We start from the raw sequence: 17,804 nt of genomic DNA, 5'->3' as shown, positions 1-17,804 counted from the left end.
GAGGAGATAAATGACAGGCTGTGCCAGACGGGTTTTAGAAGGACAAGAGAGGGCTGAAGGCCAAGAGGAGCAAAGGGAGCTGCAGAAGGGCAGGCTGACAGGGAGGAGGGTGATACCAGGGGATGAACTCCTCACAGCTTCGCTGGTGAGTCTGGTCCAGGAGCAGTGTAGCCCTGTGCACATCATCAGACCTGAGCCCCACTGCAACTACTCCAAAAGACCTACTCAGTGCCTTGTAGAACTCTGATCTGCTGTGGAGAGTACCAGCTCCTGCTGCTGCACAGTAACACATGGAAATGCCACCCCTTGCACTGAAACTGAGGCCATTTCCACTCACTTGACGTGTTCACTGTTCAAGGAAGCACTTAACAAAGCTGCTATTGACCTTTCCAGCAGTTCTGGCATTTTGGCAGAGGGGTTTTGAGATCACTATCCCAAAACAAACCATGATGTAGAATTCAGTATTTAGCTTTAGCATTAGTTTGTTCTGAAGACACTGTTACTTATCTGCACACGACATCTTCTAAATCCATCCTCTTTTACAGGGTCAAAGAGCTGAAGAAAGGGATTAAATGTTCTACCCCTGTTACAAACAGACGTCGCAGAGCTGGAAATGTATCTCCAAAACGTGTCCAGACCACTCTCTCTTTGCCACCTGGGGAAAAGAGCTCTCCAAAGAAAGTGAAGCTAGGCCTACAGCATCCCTCAAGTGCTACAAAAACAAAGGTATATCCTGCAGCACTGCAGTCACCTGGTGTCCCTCTTACCTCTACGCCCAGGGGAATCAGCAAGGGACTTGCCTACAAAGGAATCAGCAGCACTCTGTGCTTCCAGCACACCAGCCCAATTAAGGGAGTCCTACAGACAGCACCTTCCCTGAAGAAGAATGCTGATGATCTATACCCTGACTCTGAAAAGAGCCCCCCTGTGAAGGATTTCATCCTCAAAAGTGCTGCCATGGCAGAAACAAGAGAGAGTGACCAGAGAGACAAGTGTAAACAGGACCAATCACCTGTCCAGTGCCTGAAAGTCCAGACAGTGCAACCAGTTCAGAAACAGCTTGTTTCTAGAGATGATATTTCCTTTGGAGATGGAAATCTGCCCTCTGGCAGCAGACAGGAATGGGGAAATACTTTTGCTAAGCAATGTGTTGAGCCCTGGACATATCTGCCTCCATTTCAGAAGGAAAGGGAGGAGCATTTACGTCTTTATCACCAGCAGTTTCAGCAGCCACCTATTCTACAACAAAAATTGACCTATCAACCCCTGGAGAGGTTTTTAATGCAGTACAAGCCTGAGGAGATTCAAGTGAAGCGGGAGCTGAGCCTCACTCCCACAGAAATGCAGAGCAAAGAGGGGGTGCAGGGGGAGGATCTGGATGACAGTGATTTCAGTGAAGATTCTTTCTCACCTGTCTGTAGCCAAAAGAGCGTGAAAAGAGGAAACACCAACAAATGCAGTCAACATTCATTTTTCCTTCATGAAAGAGAACAAGGAACTGAAGAAGAGCAAAAAAGCCAAAAGCGACAGGATTTATTTTTTAAATACGTGATACCCATGCAAGAGCATGATCTGGATGACAGCTGGGATTGTACTGAGGGCAGCCCAAAGGCAGGGGAATCCATTAAAAATGCAGGCTGCAGCAAAACCCCAGCAGAATGGAACTATGACTTAGCTATTGAGTCTTCCTCAAGCAATACTGCAGAAAAACCGTACTGCCTGCAGGAAGATGCTGCTTGTAGCTGCAAACCTGTCAAGGATTTTGCAACTGATCACAAAGAGTACAAATCCCAACACGTTTACGGTCTCGTTTACTCCAGTGAAGCCACCTTGACTCCAGAGAAGGATACTTCAAACCAGTATGTATCCCCTGTACTGAAACCAGGAACTCCAGAGTGCAAAGAGATTGACCTGCAGCATGAGGAGAAAGAAGAGCCCACTCTGGACAAACAGGCTGCCCTTGCGGGAGGTGTAAAAGGGAAAGCTCGAAAAGATGGAGTTAACCAGTGTGTATCTTCCAGCTGTTCCTCAGAGTTCCCTTCCAAGTTAATGGCCCCTGGCCTGGCGTTCCCTCCTGACTGTGAGGACACGGCTGACACAGAGGAGGTGCCTGGCAACCCTGAGCAGCCCCTCTGTGCGCAGCAGGCGCGGGGCAGTGCCCAGGAGGAGGGCTGGCAGTGCACGAGGAGCAGAGCCCTGACGGACAGCATGCTGGAGCTGGGGGAGCAGCTCCGCCGCGAGGGGACGCATCGCGCCCTGCCGCACTCCCCGCGCTGCCGCTGCCGCCTGGGCTCGGGCTCAGCCGCGCAGGGAGTCAGACACGGCTCGTTTGCTGGGCCTGACCCCACAGAGACACCCACAGCTGCTCCCCTGGGCCCCAGCACAGACGGCGAGGGCAGCGTGTCCCGCAGTGACTCCGTGTACAGGGAACACGCCGGTAGCAGACAGTGTGGTGCTGACACTAGAGATGGTGCTGGTAATTCAGGAAAGTCTAACTCAAGTCAAGGACCCAGTGTTGAGCCAGTGGCTGAGGAAATAAATGCTGAAACGCCCAAAAAGAGCTGTTTTTTGGATGCAATGCGCTGTCTCAGCGTGGGACACACGGACTGTGCAGCCCAGCCCCCCTTTCAGGAGAGCAGCCTGCTGCTGCAGCCCCAGTCAGGACCGAGGAGTGAGGGCCTCACCCATTCTGAAGACCCTGCCAAGGCATCGTTCAGCAGTGAGGAGACAGCATTGCTAAAAACCAGCTTAATGCAGAAAATTTTTACACAAGAGACTTTTGTCGCAGATGCAGGACTTGCAACCAAAGATAACAAGCCAATAGCAAATGCAAACAGCCCCTCTGGCATGTCCAGCAGCAGCAGCTCTGAGAGTGCTACATCAGTGATGGAGAAGTGGCAGAGGGAAGTCCTAGAAAAGGCACAGTAAGTCTTGCTCATCACCGGAGTTTGTAATGAAGCTTACAAATGTGACACATTGCCTTTATTTGCATGCCGTGCTCATGTGTACTTTAAAAACCAAAGGGTAATCTTCTATTAAATAATTATTTAATAATATTAACAATTATTTTTAGTCCATATCTTCTAAATATATGATTGCTTGTTACTTAGTGATATTTTAAAGTCTCACAGGAAGCCAATTACTCTATTAGAGCTTCTAGGGTAGTGCTAGAGGAATAAATATTGTAATACAAACTCAGTTCTCAGTAATTACTTGGCTTCCTATAAGCTGTAAAGTACCTAAAATATATCAAAGCCTCCCATCGAGAATCAGGTCCTAGCTGTTCCATCCCTATGGAAAGAAAAGCAGCTAGAGCAGCTGGGCAGGCACTGAGGATGGAAATGTAAAGCTTCCAAGTACTCTGAGCTGCCCCTGTCAGCTCCCAGGGACTGACTGCATTCGTGTGACTGAACATACATTGTTTATCAGTGAAACTTGCTCAGAAGAACCAACAGCAGCACTGCCTTCCTGCTCTGCCAGTTTTTCACCAAAATTACTTACAGCCTCATGGTTGTAAACCATTTCACCAATTAATTAGTCAGTTGTTTTTCTTCTTGATTTCACTATGGTAAAAAGCAGTATGTGCCCCTGTGCTAATGAGGGGCTGTGGTCACTGCTCTGTGAGCAACCCTCAGTCACCCAGGTCACCCTTAACCCCAAGTTAAGTGCATCCCTTTGCACCTCAAGGAGCGCTGGTGCTTCCTGAGTGCCAGGGACACAGGATAGCCAGGCTTCCTCTGGGGTACTTCTCCTTCTTGAAGGTTTATTGAGGCCAGCAGTAATTACAAGAAGTGCAGCAGGCTGTGTAACCCGAGGTGTATGTTTTGTTAATCAGACAGGCTGTAATTCATGCCCATCAGGAGCAGCTGGATGAAATGGCATGCCTGTGCTTCAAGGAGGAGTGCTTGATAAATCAGATGTCAACAATGGTAAGTGTTTCAGATGCTGATTTGGGTCCCTGTTGAACCTGCATAAATTAATCTTAGAGACTGTTAATTTGGGTCAGTGTTGTGATGTTCCTCATCTGTTCTCCCTCTCGTTCCCCAATGCCTGTCTGTGTCCTTAGAGAGGCCTCTCCTGTTCAGTGCCTGTTGTGTCCATGCCAGAGTCCCTGACGGAGCAGGAGGCTCATGGGCCAGCCTGAACCCTTTGTCACTTACCAGAGAGCCTTCCTGTGTCACGGGTACCAGATTGTGTCAGACAGGGTGTCTGTCCCTGGGATGTTTTCCTCCCTGCAGGCTGGAGCAAGGACGTCAATGCCACAGAGCACAGCACACCCCCAAAGCGTGACACTGGTGGCATGTAGGTCTTCCTGCTGGGAGCCCCTTTGCCCACCACCCTGCAGATGCACCAATGACCCCAGCCCCACTCACTGCAGAGCTCTGAGCATTGTGGCCTGTGCCCTCACAGGCTCTTGGCTCTTGTCACTCGTGTGTTTCTTGGCTTGTCCTTGTCTCAGATGACACTGGTGTGTGCTGGCCCTAGAGACTGGCACTGTGTGGCCTCGCTGCAGTCCCAGTTCTGTGTTTCTCCTGATCCCCACAGATCCCTGGTACAGCTGTGGGACAAGTCTCAGATATCTCTCACTCAGACTGATCAGTTCCCAGTGAGAACTCCTGCCTCACCTTATCAGTAAATCCAGGCTCCATTGCTGCATTACACGACCACACCATTTCAATCCCTATCACAGGTCAGATCTGCAGTGCACAGACTCTTCCCTCAGGGATTTTGGAGTGGAGCCACCATGTGGCTTTTCACTGTGATTTCCAGCTGCATGTGCTGTGTTACAGATAACAGGCAGAAGTTCACAAAGCAGCACAGGAGCCATAAACTCTGTTAGTTTTGTGGCAGACAATGGAGTGATACAAAGCAATCTTTTACTTTTTTTTGTTTTTTAATCTTTTGAGATTGTTCTTCCTAAATCAGTTGGTCACTGGACACAGGTTCTCTGGCCCTTGCAGCAAGCAGTTATTTTCTGGCTAGCAGGATTATGACAAGCTTACCAAGTCTTCCATCAGTGTAGTGTTATTTCACAGCATGACCTTTTTATTTGGGTAATGAAATCAGCTTGGGCTTCCTGTATCAGCTTCTCTCATTCCATTTTCAGATGGTTTCAACTTCCCCAGCCATGAAACTTTGGAGAGACTCAGGCCAAGACCAGTCACACACTGAACAAAGCAGTATTTAAAGTGCTTAAAAAAATACTCCTCAGCATCTGGGCTGGTCTTCATGACTGTTCTGATGTCCCTGTGAGACAGAGATACAGTACAGGAAATAGCTGGAGTGCTGCCAGATCAGCTTTTAAGTGATTGATTTCCATGCACAGCAGCTGCATTTCCCAGCCCTGGGGATGCTGACACCTCCCAGCTTCTCAGGCACTGACCTGTGACCAGAGGGACCAAACCCTCACAGCTGGAGAGCAGAGCAAATCCGAGTGCTCCCTTATTCATACAAGCCCTACTTAAAAATAGCTGTCTCTGTTCCAGTGTTAATCACAGTTTCATGTTGCCTTTTATCCACGTGGCAGGTGAAGTTCCCCTTGGCCAGGACTGTGCTCAGTGCTGGTATTGCTCATGTCAGACATGCAGCCCTGCAGGAGCTGGACTGGCCCTGTGACCTGATGTGAAATAAACCCCTCACATCTCCCAGGACTGGGCTGTTACACCTGAGCCCATGAGTGGCCCAACTCACCACTTGTTTTCCTGATTGCCAAATCCAACATGAGAGGTGTCAGGAACAGTGTTCAGTGGATTGTAACACTGGGTGACCAGTCCCTGTACCAAACCTTTGAAAAGCCAACCAGTGAAGAGTGACAAGGTGTTTCATATGTTTTTATTTTTAAGCCGTTGAATGTATTAGCTGTAATTTCACCAACAGATAAAACCACCAGAGTCAGTGAACCTCAGCACTTAGAAACAATGACCTTTGTCTGTGAGGGCTGGGACTTTAATAAGGAAACGTTGATTTAATCTCCTAGACTGCATATTGGAAAACATACAAAATAACCAAACTGCTGCAGTGCAAAAAACATGCTGATTTTCTCCAGCCTGCTGCGGCTGTTCCCTAAACTGTCCTTTTGCCTCCTCACCAGGATTTTCAGAATTTCATGACCATGCTGGATGAAATCTTGGTACTAAAGTCAAAGTGCATCCAAACAATGCGAGACCAGCTCCAGCTCTGTTTGGCCCCTCCTGGCACTGACACGTCACCACAACCACCCCCACCAGTTTAGACCTTCTTTGCTTCCACATGCACTGGAGCTGCTTCAGGAAACACCAGCCAGCACTTTGCTGCACTTGGTGCTGCAGAGTGTGGGTGGTAGGGGATAGCTTTTGGTTTGATGTGTGTGATAAGTGTGTACTTCATATAAGGACAGAGAGAATTCTGAGTAAATGAGAGATGACTAATTGGCACCACAAGCTTTGTATTTCATTAATACCTGTGAGCCACGTTCTTAACAATTCAGCAGTCTTTAAATATCTCACCAAGCAGCAGGCAGTCCTGTTCATGTATCTCAGCAGCTTCTCATGTGTTAAAGGCACTTCAGCATTGCTGAGAAGAGGGGGGGTGGAAGGGAAAACAACCTGGACAGAAATGCTCAAAAGCTTCCCAGGAAAGTGTTTGCAAACAGGAGCCAGGGATTGTTATACCAACACTGCCAGACCTGCTTAGTAATCTGGAAGTCAAGGCAGGGCAAGAAGTGCTCAGTGTCTGAAGAAGGAAGCCTGTTGTTGCTCCTTGAAGATGTGGTTTAGGCCATGGGTAACGGGTGGTTTAGCAGGGACTTTGCACCAGAGATTCATCTGGTCTGTTAATAAGCGTGTGGGTCTCGTGCTGCTGCCCAGAGTGAGAGGCCAACAGCTCTACCTGCTGCACACACCTGGCCCCTGCACACCCTGCACTGCCCCTCGGGCACACAGGGCTGTTTGTCACAGGAACAGCAGGGCTGGCTCTGGGCCCCCACCAGCTGCTGATCACTGTGTTGTGAAATTGGTACTTGAGTCAGGAACTGCTGGGGCTGGGCAGCAGCTCTGGTGCTACACATGCAGCAGCACATCTGAACCACAGATCAAGTCCCTTGCTGAGGGCACAGGTGACCTTGAAACACTTGCTGACAACACTGTGTGACAACACTGGAGCCCAACTCCAGAGTTAGGGCTGTCACAACACATTCATCCATCTGTGTCTCCTCATAATGCCTGTGGTAGCTCATCCCAGGCCTGCTAAGCAGCCAGAAATGCCAGGGGTAACAGCACTGCTGCCTGACCAGCTGTGCACTGTCCTGGCTGCCTCCACAGCTTCCCCAGGAGCCCAGCCAGGCTGAGCAGCAGTGCAGGAATCACAGTGACACTCTGGGATCCACGTTCGGTGCAGGCACTCCCAGGAATGTCACACACTGTAGGCCTGGGGAGCAGAAGTGAATCCCACATCACTGTCCTGACTGTTGGGGTGTTCTTAGCACTGATTAGTCTCCATCTGGCAACTGTGACTGGATTTCTTTGTGGAGCAAAGAACAGTTTCTCAGGGATCTGAATTTCCGGCTCTCAAGGTGGTTCCTGTGTCCAGGGTACACACCACCAGCAGGTCACACTTGAGGCCAGGTCTCAGCCCACTGTTCAGAGGCCTTCCTTGCCCAGAGAAATGTGCAAGACTCCTGGTGCTTGTGCAGAGCAGAGAGCATTGGTGCCTGACCACCACCTAGAGCACCCAGCACCCTGCTGAGGCCATTCTGGAACAGCTCCCTCCACCTCCTGGGCCTGGCTGGGCTTTCCCAGGAGCAGGGTGAGGGGAACAGAGGCAGCTGGGTAGCCCTTGTCCTTGCTGAAAGCAAACAAGGGTGTGAACACTTGGTTTCCCCAGCACTTTCTCAGTGAGCTCATGGACAGCAAACAGGGCTGTCAGGGACCAGCTGAGGAGTTTTGCAAGTTTGTTTGGAACCAAGGAAAAGGTCAGGCTCTAGAATGTGTGCACAGGTCATGGGAAAAGCTGATGCTCAGCCAGAAACAGTGAGAGGGAGGAAAACTTTCCCTACACGTGCTCTGACATTTGGGAGGTATTGGTTAAATACATGTCCAGGTTTTAATGAGCCCCTCAGCAAAGTACATTCACAGGCACTTTCAGTGTCTTACAGATGAACATTTCTAAAGCAGGACATAAGAAGAGCCATTTGCACAACCAACAGTGCCATGTCCTGACCTCAGTGTTTCAGAGACAGTTGTGACAAGACAGAGGAGTGACCAAAAACTTCCATGGGCAGAGATATGAGTTAAGTCAGCTGCCAGATTTGAGTGACCTGTGAATTCCACCTGGTCTGCTGTGAGAAAGGCAAGTCTGTCTGGCACATGTGAGCCCCAGATCCAGTTCCCAGAGCAGGAACTATCTGGTCCCTGGAGGAATGGCCAGGGACCCTGAGAAACAACAAAAATCAGAACAGCAAACACAGTTTCCCAAGGTCTAATACAACCTTTTTTTAAAGTGGAGTCATACAGCCAATCCACAAGACTGTACCTTCCTAAACATAACCTTTTATCATCAGCCTATTCTCCAAATTTTATTTTCCCTACTGAATGCGAGACTTGACTAAAATAAAAAAAAAGCAGCCCTGGCTGTGGAGATCTGCCCATCCTTGGCCATAACATGGATGTGGCTGAAGTGCTGCACACCATGAGACACCAACACGAGACTCCTCATATGCAACAGAAACTACCAAAGCTGGTGTCAGAAATGGTAACGCTTTTCACTTTTAGGGTTATTACCAACTTGCTGCTTTACGTCTTGTATGAAAATCTGCTAAATGAGCATTTTAAGTGTCATGCCCTTCTTCCTGTTTGATATTCCACTGACAGGGAAGGTTTTCATTTCGGCTTGAGGAAATGCATGTGAAAGTGTCATTGCAGCTGTCTAAGACATGAAGAGAGCTTGGCCATGTACAGTCAAATAAATACAACTAAAATGGGTTCAGTTTGGGATTCAGGTGCAACAAAGACTATTGATGCTCATGGAAGAGGCCTGATATTTTATTTCAACAGCTGACATAATTTAAAATAAAATTCCATTTATACTACAGGACTCAGGTAAAAATCACTCTAAATGTGATCAAAATGCCCATTTGATTGCAAAAAGATTAACTGGGGCTGGCAGTTGGCCAGAGATCATCTCCCCTTCTTGGCCAGCCAGTGCAGGAAAGCTGCTGACACAGGCTCTGACTGCCCAGGGCTGCTCCAGCAGCTGTGCCAGGGGGAATCTGCTGCTCCCATGGCCCAGCTACAGGATCCCAGGAAGAAGTCACCCTCACACACAGCAGTGACCACGAGCAGCACCTCTGCTCCCACAGCTCCAGCCACTGATTTTGGCTCTGCCTCTACAGCCCTCCCTCCAAGGCACCCAGCCCTCAGTGCCAGGCAGAGCCTCTGGCAAAGGCACAGCAGTGCCAAGTGGCAGTACATAAATCCATCTGACCTGAGAACGCAAGGAAAAGGCCCAGGGTGCAGCCAGTCCCCTAAGCAGCCGGGAGCACGGGAGACCCTGCCACAGCCCCCACAAGCAGGGGGTACTCCAGGGGGGTTAAGAACCAGACCCCGCAGGGCAACTGAAAAAACAGCACACATTAAGAGAACCAGAGAAATTATTTTATTCAGAGGTTTGGTCTAAATAGTTGTTTTTCCACTGGCAAGGTTTCTTGCCCCCTCAGGACTATCTGGTACCAGATGGAGACCTGTTTGGGCATCAGTTCTGAGAAAACTGAAACAAGCACTACAACTGCTCTCAGCAGTGATGGTAAAGCAGGTTGAGTTTTGGTTTTCAGGTTTTCTCATAAATCATGAACCCCATTTTCTTGCTTCAAACTGTCACATTTCTCACCTGTGAAAAAAAGCCAGGCATTACCTGCACCCATAGAAGCAGCAGCTGCTGTCCCACCAGCTGCATGTCCTTCTTAGACAAGTTTTAATTTCAGCCTCACATGAAGTTCAACACCACAGGATATGTGCAGGGCAACCTGCCACAGTCCTCATCGTCCCTCTCCACATCTCCCAGACACTTGCCAGCTACATCCCTGCAATCCCCACATAATTTTAAGCAAAGGTATGTAATTAACATACTTGGGCACCTCACAGAGAATTCCAGAAGTTCACACTGGGCCCAGATTAGATGTTTTGGTCATAGAAAGTTAACAAAATGGAGATAAATGCCACCCCCTCACAGTCCTGATAAGCTAAAACCTCCTACCAAAAACCCTACACTGCAGCAAAGGGCTGAGCTGTTCTCCCTGTGTCAGCCCAACGCTCTGGCTCCGCCGTGAGTGTGGGTGCCCAGGCTTAGTTTTTGCCACAGGACAGAAAGAAGCCCCAGAGAAGCACAGCACACTCCACCACTGCACCACGGCCCAGACAGGTCTGGTTGTTCTGCCCAAGTCCACAGGAGCTGGCAGGACCCAGCGAGTTCTTCGTCTGCTGAAGCCAAAGAGTGTGAGAGATGGGAACCATGACACTGGGAGCTATATTGGAGGGTTTTATTAGTTGTTCTTCTGCAGAATCAAAATATGTTGCAAATTAGAGAATCCTCAAGACTGCTGGTATTTTATGTATTTAGAACTTGAACAATGTACAACATAATACTTTGATCTATCAAAAACAACCCCAAACCTGATTTGTAGTACTAGATGTTATCAGGTAATTCTATAGCAGTGTGAAAAATGGAACTAACGCAGTGAGTATATTTGTTTTAAAGAAAGTGCTTGAAAGAAACCTCCTGCATCACACTGAGTATTATTTAAAACAAAAAGATAACTGATCTCCTAGCAGGGCATTGTCTTAAAATATCCTACAAGCCTGGGGGACTAAGAATACTGAGCCCTAGCTCTCTGCCTTCAGGTTCAAGAACCAGCACAAGCTGCAGGTCCAGAGTTCACAGCTTACCTGCTCCAAGGGAACCTACACACCACTGAGCATTGGTCACTGAACTTATGTCTGGCAGAAGTGTTGGATGCATGGCTAAAAAACCAAAACCAAGAGGACTAAACAAGGCTCTCTCTTTATGCATAGTGACAGTTTCTGAACCAGTGTTTTACTAAGTTACAGACTAACTTTCAACCAAAAAAATAAAACTCCATTGCACTAAAGGTCAACTTCAACCAGTTAATCTGGGACTCTGACACAGTCAAGTAATTCAGTACAAGCAGACAAGACACCATGAAAGCAGCTTCAAAGAACCTAGTTTCAGAACCAACTTAATATTCTTCTCCAACTCCAGTGCAACAGTGAGGGGGAACCACTCCATCTCTACCTATATACAATTCCAGTAGAGGCTGGGCAGTCTGAACTGTCTGTGGCCGAGCTGGAAAAAGGAAACTTAGGAAAGGACACTTCAAAAATTTAATTTCAGAAAGAAAGTTGGCCCTCAGTGGAAAGAGAAACACTGGAGTGATGCACACGGGTGGGCTTGCTCAGTCACTCTCCCTTGTATGGAAAAAGCTGGACTCCTTTCCGCTGAGAGCAAGTCACTCTGGATGTGAAGGTGGCAGGGCTGGTCCTGCTCCACTGCACACCAAGAACCCAGGAATGTGTCTTCAGCTGGCTCCTGCACGGGCCATTAGATCTTCCAAAGCGTTGTGTCGGTCGTTGTTATGTAATAATAAGACCTCCTTAATGTCATTCAGTTCAAAGCCCATTTCTTTAAACTGACTCATTAGCTGGAGAAGTTCTGTGATCTGAAAGACACACAGCCCATTATTCACAAGGGACAAGTGGATCAGTGCCCGGTGGAGGTTGAGCACAGAGCCTGTCTGGGTTGCCACGGTTGTGGGTTCCTCCTGCCCAGGCACAGCCTGTTCTGGCTCTGTTTGGGGAAACTGCTCACACCAGAGCTGGCACAGCTCGGTGCAGCAGCCCAGAGGGCCTCACCTTCAGTACCCTCTGTCTGCTGTCCTGTATTTCCAAAATTCTCTTCAACAAGGGCACAAAAGCTCAGTCTGTGGGGGTATCTCCCTTCCAGAAGGAAATTGATCAGCCTGGCCCCATCTGAGCTCCCAAAAGTGCTGATTAATGGCCCCCACCTCCTCCTGCTGCATATGAATTCTTTTTTTCAAAGTTACTTTGACATTTGGAACAGCACAGCAGCCCTTGCTAATCAACTGGCTTCTCAGATCTAAGGCAAACGTGGGGGATTAGCACCAACCCCACTGTGCACATACAATACTACCAACACCAACTGCAAATCCTCCCTGAGCTTTCACAAAACAAAGTGGCAAGAAGCGAGTCAGCTGATCATTTTTGTGAACCCTCTGCCATTTATGATGCCTCTGCTCTACTGCAGGGGAAAGAAAAATCCCAAACACACAAGCAGGGTGAAATGGGGATTCAGGAGATAACCATTTCCAATTTTTGGGTTGAGCCAGTAGGAAATGCGTTTCCTCAACTCACTCCCTTCCTGTCCTCACACTGCTGTTCCTCTCTTTGCAAGCTGATCAACAGTTTGGGCAAGGCAGGAAGGCAAATGTATGTCTGGGGTGAGGGTTGGGCTGCACTTCCAAACACTTCATGTAATAACCTGGCACACAACAGGCCTAAAAAAAGATCCTGTAGCTGAAACCTATATTAGATAGCTTACTAATATAGAAATAATGCCTTTGTACCAGGGATGGCACCTCAGAGGCGTGTCAGAGGGGTGGAGAGGGCAGTGCTGTGGCAGGGATGGCACCTCGGTGGGGTGTCAGCATGGAGAGGGCAGTGCTGTGGCAGGGATGGCACCTCTGAGGGGTGTCAGAGGGGTGGAGAGGGCAGTGCTGTGGCAGGGATGGCTCCTCTGAGGGGTGTCAGAGGGGTGGAGAGGGCAGTGCTGTGGCAGGGATGGCTCCTCTGAGGGGTGTCAGAGGGGTGGAGAGGGCAGTGCTGTGGCAGGGATGGCTCCTCTGAGGGGTGTCAGAGGGGTGGAGAGGGCAGTGCTGTGGCAGGGATGGCTCCTCTGAGGGGTGTCAGAGGGGTGGAGAGGGCAGTGCTGTGGCAGGGATGGCTCCTCTGAGGGGTGCCAGCATGGAGAGGGCAGTGCTGTGGCAGGGATGGCACCTTGGTGGGGTGTCAGCATGGAGAGGGCAGTGCTATGGCAGGGATGGCTCCTCTGAGGGGTGCCAGCATGAAGAGGGCAGTGCTGTGGCAGGGATGGCACCTCGGTGGGGTGTCAGCATGGAGAGGGCAGTGCTATGGCAGGGATGGCACCTCTGAGGGGTGTCAGAGGGGTGGAGAGGGCAGTGCTGTGGCAGGGATGGCTCCTCTGAGGGGTGTCAGAGGGGTGGAGAGGGCAGTGCTGTGGCAGGGATGGCACCTCGGTGGGGTGTCAGCATGGAGAGGGCAGTGCTATGGCAGGGATGGCTCCTCTGAGGGGTGCCAGCATGAAGAGGGCAGTGCTGTGGCAGGGATGGCACCTCGGTGGGGTGTCAGCATGGAGAGGGCAGTGCTGTGGCAGGGATGGCACCTCGGTGGGGTGTCAGCATGGAGAGGGCAGTGCTATGGCAGGGATGGCACCTCTGAGGGGTGTCAGAGGGGTGGAGAGGGCAGTGCTGTGGCAGGGATGGCTCCTCTGAGGGGTGCCAGCATGGAGAGGGCAGTGCTGTGGCAGGGATGGCTCCTCTGAGGGGTGCCAGCATGGAGAGGGCAGTGCTATGGCAGGGATGGCACCTCTTTAACTTGGTGCACACTCTGAACGTGATTCCTACACACTCAGCATGCTGTAAATAAAGAATGCCTTGCTTTCTAATATTCAAAAAGGAGTGTTAGAGGGTTCTTTCTGGCCTTTGAAGGCATCAGCCCTGCTGCCCTGGCTACCTGCTCCTGCTGCACCTTTGGTGCTGATAAGGCAGCCAGACAGTGGAACAGACCCCAAAACACATTTTCTATCTTCTTCCAGAGCGAGCCCTAAACCAATTTGCTGAGCAGTCAGGCAGACACATTTGTACAAGGGAGAAAATTCATGGCCAGGGCAGGCTGGCAGGGTTTGAAAGACATTGCTGGTGCTGAAGTTACCTGTCCCTGTACCAAGCACCTTGCCCACAAGGGAACTCTGGGCATTCAAAACATTATGACCACAGTAAGCAGGGTTTTAAAAAAGTCCTGCCCCCATAAAAGTGCATGCAAATGAGTAGCAGAACAATGCAGAGAAATTCTAATGCTTTAACAAATCTTAGCTTTATCAACACAGAGATGCCCTTTGGCAGTCAGTTTTGGAAACAAGGCAGCATTGCCATGAAAGGCAGAGTTACATCAGCCAGAGGAACTGCTGCTGGAATTCCCTGTCATGGCACATTCCCTCTGTTCCTGCACACACTGCACCCTCACCTTCTCCTCTGAACACTGGTGCATTTCCAAAGCTGCTTCAACAAGAAGTGGGTCAAAGCCCTTCTCACAAAGCTGTCCATGTGCAAACAGGTAATCCAGCACCTGTGGGGAACGAAGAAACAAAAGTCAGTTTGTTGTGTGGCGTTTGCAGTGCTTGCACAGCACCTCTGTACGTGCAGAGGGTTGGGCACAGCCCCACCCTGCACTTCAGGGATGGAGATAAAAGCCCTTCTTGGTACAGCTGAGACACTCTTGGCACAAGAGCTTGTGCAGAGAAAGCAGACGAGCCCTTCTGTCCTCCTGTGCTCTGAACATCGTCTTGAAAGCACCTCCCGAGTGTATCTTTAGCCCTCTGTGCCTGACACCAGAGCAGAAGGCAGAAGTTTAAGTGTGCTTTTTATACTACAAGTTTTAAAAATGGAACTGTAGGTCCAGCAGCCAAGACATGCCAGCTTTCAGCTTCCTCTCAGACATGCACAAGAGCTGATGCAATCTGAAAGCAGCCAGCCTTGGAAGATCCACTCAGCACACTGGTGAGTGAGCTTCAAATCCCAGCTCACACACAGAAATGCTGCCAGATTTGCTACCTGTCCTCAGCTCTGAGCAGTATGGGGAAGGGCCAGGTGGGTAATGTGAGGTGTGTGAAAGAACACAGCCTGCAAGTACAGCAGGGTTTAAAACTACCCTCCCAGGGACATTGTTTCCCATGTGACAACACACTTCACTCCAGTGCAGATCTGAAGCTGCTCTCAATGTGCAGGGAGTGGGCCCCAGGAGCCCCTGTGACCGCCCTCCCCAGGCACAGCCCTGCACAGCACCCACAGCCTGCCGAGGGACCCCCCCTGCCCAGGCACACACAGCCTGCCCTGTGACCCTCCTGCCCAGGCACAGCCCTGTGCAGCACACACAGCCCCTGTGACCCTCCTGCCCAGGCACAGCCCCTGCGCAGCACACACAGCCCCCTGCCCAGCACACACAGCTTGCCCTGTGACCCTCCTGCCCAGGCACAGCCCTGTCCAGCACACACAGCTTGCCCTGTGACCCTCCTGCCCAGGCACAGCCCTGTGCAGCACACACAGCCCCTGTGACCCTCCTGCCCAGGCACAGCCCCTGTGCAGCACACACAGCCCCTGTGACCCTCCTGCCCAGCACACACAGCCTGCTCAGGGCCCCTCCTGCCCAGGCACAGCCCAGTGCAGCACCCAGAACCCGCCTAGGGCCAGCACACACAGTCTGGCCGTGCTCTCCCCGTTTAAAAGTGTTTGAAGTGGATCCAGGACCCAGAGCCACACTCCACCCCGCAGCGCTTTCAGCTCAGTGACCTGGTTTTAGCGGGCATTTGAGGCAACACATGAGGCAGGAGCATCAGGGTGCACACAGAAGTCGGTCAGTGGGGCCCTGCAGGAGCCTTTCAGGGCTGTCCCAGGCCTGCAGGGGCCAATCCCTCTACAAGGAGAGATTGTCAGCATTGGAAGCCCTTGTGCTCAGAACAGGGGAAGTTGGCTGTATTTCTGCCATATGGCACCAAGTGTGGTGCAGAGCCACGCTAAGCTTCCTTTGGATGGGTTTGCAGTTCCTGGGAAGATGCAGTTCCTCTCCAGCCTCACGCACAGCTGGGAGCCATCCCAAGCCCGGCATGGCTCCAACCCAGCACTCCCACATGTGGCCAACCTGAACAGTCTCTCATCAGGAACAAACACAAGCACTCTTCTCTTTGGTTTTGGGAGCCCTCACTGACAGGTGATAACTCCTCCAGCACTGCCATTGTATTTACTTACAGTCTGCAACCCCCTGTGAGGAGCACAGTGTTCCCCCATCCATTCTGCAAACCAGGATTGCTTCTCAGCAGAATCAGCATCCAACAAAGCCTCTCTCTGTACTGGACAGGCTCTTACCTGGTCTATGTTCTGTCCCTTCTTCTTCATGGCTCTGAGGACGCTCTCTGGCGAGTAGCCCATGTTGACCACGGTCTCCACGCAGTGCCTCTCGCTCGGGGACAGGCCCTGCTGCAGCTCAGGGCCAATGCTGCTGCTGCTGGGCACTTTAGTCACTGGGAAGTTTTGGTGTGTTACCTGAGGGGAAAGCAGAGGCTGAAGGGATGGTCACATCTGCTCCATCCCCACAGCCTGTTTGTGGCTAATGCAGACCCAGGATACCCCTTTTGTAACTAATTCAAAAGGCTTTCTATGCTACCTCTGGGAAGTTACACACTGTGAGGATGAAACAGAGCAGTGCACAAAGGCTGAGTAGAATCACAGACTATTCTGAGTTGGAAGGGACCCACAAGGATCATCGAGTCCAATTCAAGTCAATGGCCCACACAGGGGATTGAACCCACGACCTTGGCATTATTACAACCAAGTTTTAACCCACTGAGCTGATCTCAGGGTCAATCCTACCACACTCTTTTTAATTCTCAAAACAACCATCAACAACTCAGATTCTTCACAATAAAACCCCACTACTGGTGAGACAAAAATCTTTGAACACCCAAACACTGCAACAGTGAAGGTCATGATACAGCCAAACCCCACACCTCAGAGGAGAACAGAGACTGATTCCCTCACCACAGGTTTACTCGCCGGCCATGATTTTCTGTACTCACAGCAACACTACAGCTAGAGATTATCACAAACATGATCCTGTGCAAAGAATTTGGAAAACTTACCACAGGGATTTCTGTTTCCTTGTAGTCTGGGTGTACCTGCTGGACAACACACAAATAAAACAATTATAAACATTATACACCAGGGAGTAGAATTTGCCACTGCTGGGGGAGGAGGGTTTTATAGAACACTGCACTGCTCAATGCAGACTCAAGGTCTGATCAGGCTTCTGTGTGAGACATGGACATCACGTATCTCACATGCAGAAGGAGCTAAAGAACAGCCACCCATAGTGTGTAGCTCCAGAACAGCCATCATGAGGATTTCTTCTCTCAGCACTCTACAAATGGATTATACTCCAAGAAGGATGTGTGTAGTCTCATAATCATTGTAAGCTTGTTTGGTCTGTCACTGCAGTAGCTGAGTTCACACAGCTCAGGGTAACATGTTGGCTCCACTTCAGCTCCTGACCCAGTTCTACACAGCCTCAGTAATGGGGTAAGTTTGAAGTGTTGCCTGGAGACAACTTTTTGACCATGAGAAGGGGTAAGAGAAAAATACACCCCTTTTCTACTCCCAAAGCACTGAGTTCCATAAACCACACAGGCCCAACATGGTTCACTGGCCAAAGAGAGCCCATGACTTTTCTACCCAGCACACCAATGAGGGTGGGTCACGTTCCCCCTGCCCTGTGTCCCCAAAACCAGGTGTCAGAGGGTGCACCCAACCCACTGCTTTGTAGGACTTGGCCCAAGGTAAGAGCAGTGCAAAGTCAGGCCTTGGCCCCACCATATCTGACGTTTCACTTCATACATTTGGAACTCCTGCATTTTACACACAGTTGGAATAGATCACAAACAATCACTGTGGA

At 50.2% G+C, this 17,804-nt stretch overlaps 2 protein-coding genes across 4 annotated transcripts in view; one reads left to right on the top strand and one right to left on the bottom strand.

Moving 5' to 3' along the window:
• KIF24 (kinesin family member 24) overlaps positions 1-6,440 on the top strand; it is a 30,224-nt gene extending 23,784 nt beyond the window's left edge. Inside the window, exons 11-13 of the mRNA XM_071581715.1 lie at positions 546-2,924; positions 3,836-3,929; positions 6,092-6,440. Of these exons, the coding sequence (XP_071437816.1) occupies positions 546-2,924; positions 3,836-3,929; positions 6,092-6,232 (2,614 nt within the window). The 3' untranslated portion in view covers positions 6,233-6,440. The remainder of the gene's footprint in view (positions 1-545; positions 2,925-3,835; positions 3,930-6,091) is intronic.
• A 4,056-nt stretch (positions 6,441-10,496) lies between these two features.
• Positions 10,497-17,804, bottom strand: part of UBAP1 (ubiquitin associated protein 1) — a 39,217-nt gene continuing 31,909 nt past the window's right edge. For 2 of the 3 annotated variants that reach the window (XM_071581716.1, XM_071581717.1), the window contains 4 exons: positions 16,996-17,034; positions 16,223-16,399; positions 14,328-14,429; positions 10,497-11,707 (listed from right to left, as the gene is read on the bottom strand). In XM_071581716.1, the coding sequence (XP_071437817.1) occupies positions 11,567-11,707; positions 14,328-14,429; positions 16,223-16,399; positions 16,996-17,034 (459 nt within the window). In that variant the 3' untranslated portion in view covers positions 10,497-11,566. The remainder of the gene's footprint in view (positions 11,708-14,327; positions 14,430-16,222; positions 16,400-16,995; positions 17,035-17,804) is intronic. The other variant, XM_071581718.1, reaches the window with a different exon arrangement.

This window comes from Pithys albifrons, chromosome Z (genome assembly GCF_047495875.1).
Source record: "Pithys albifrons albifrons isolate INPA30051 chromosome Z, PitAlb_v1, whole genome shotgun sequence".
Taxonomy (NCBI): Eukaryota; Metazoa; Chordata; class Aves; order Passeriformes; family Thamnophilidae; genus Pithys; species Pithys albifrons.
This window is presented reverse-complemented; position numbering and strand designations above follow the sequence as displayed.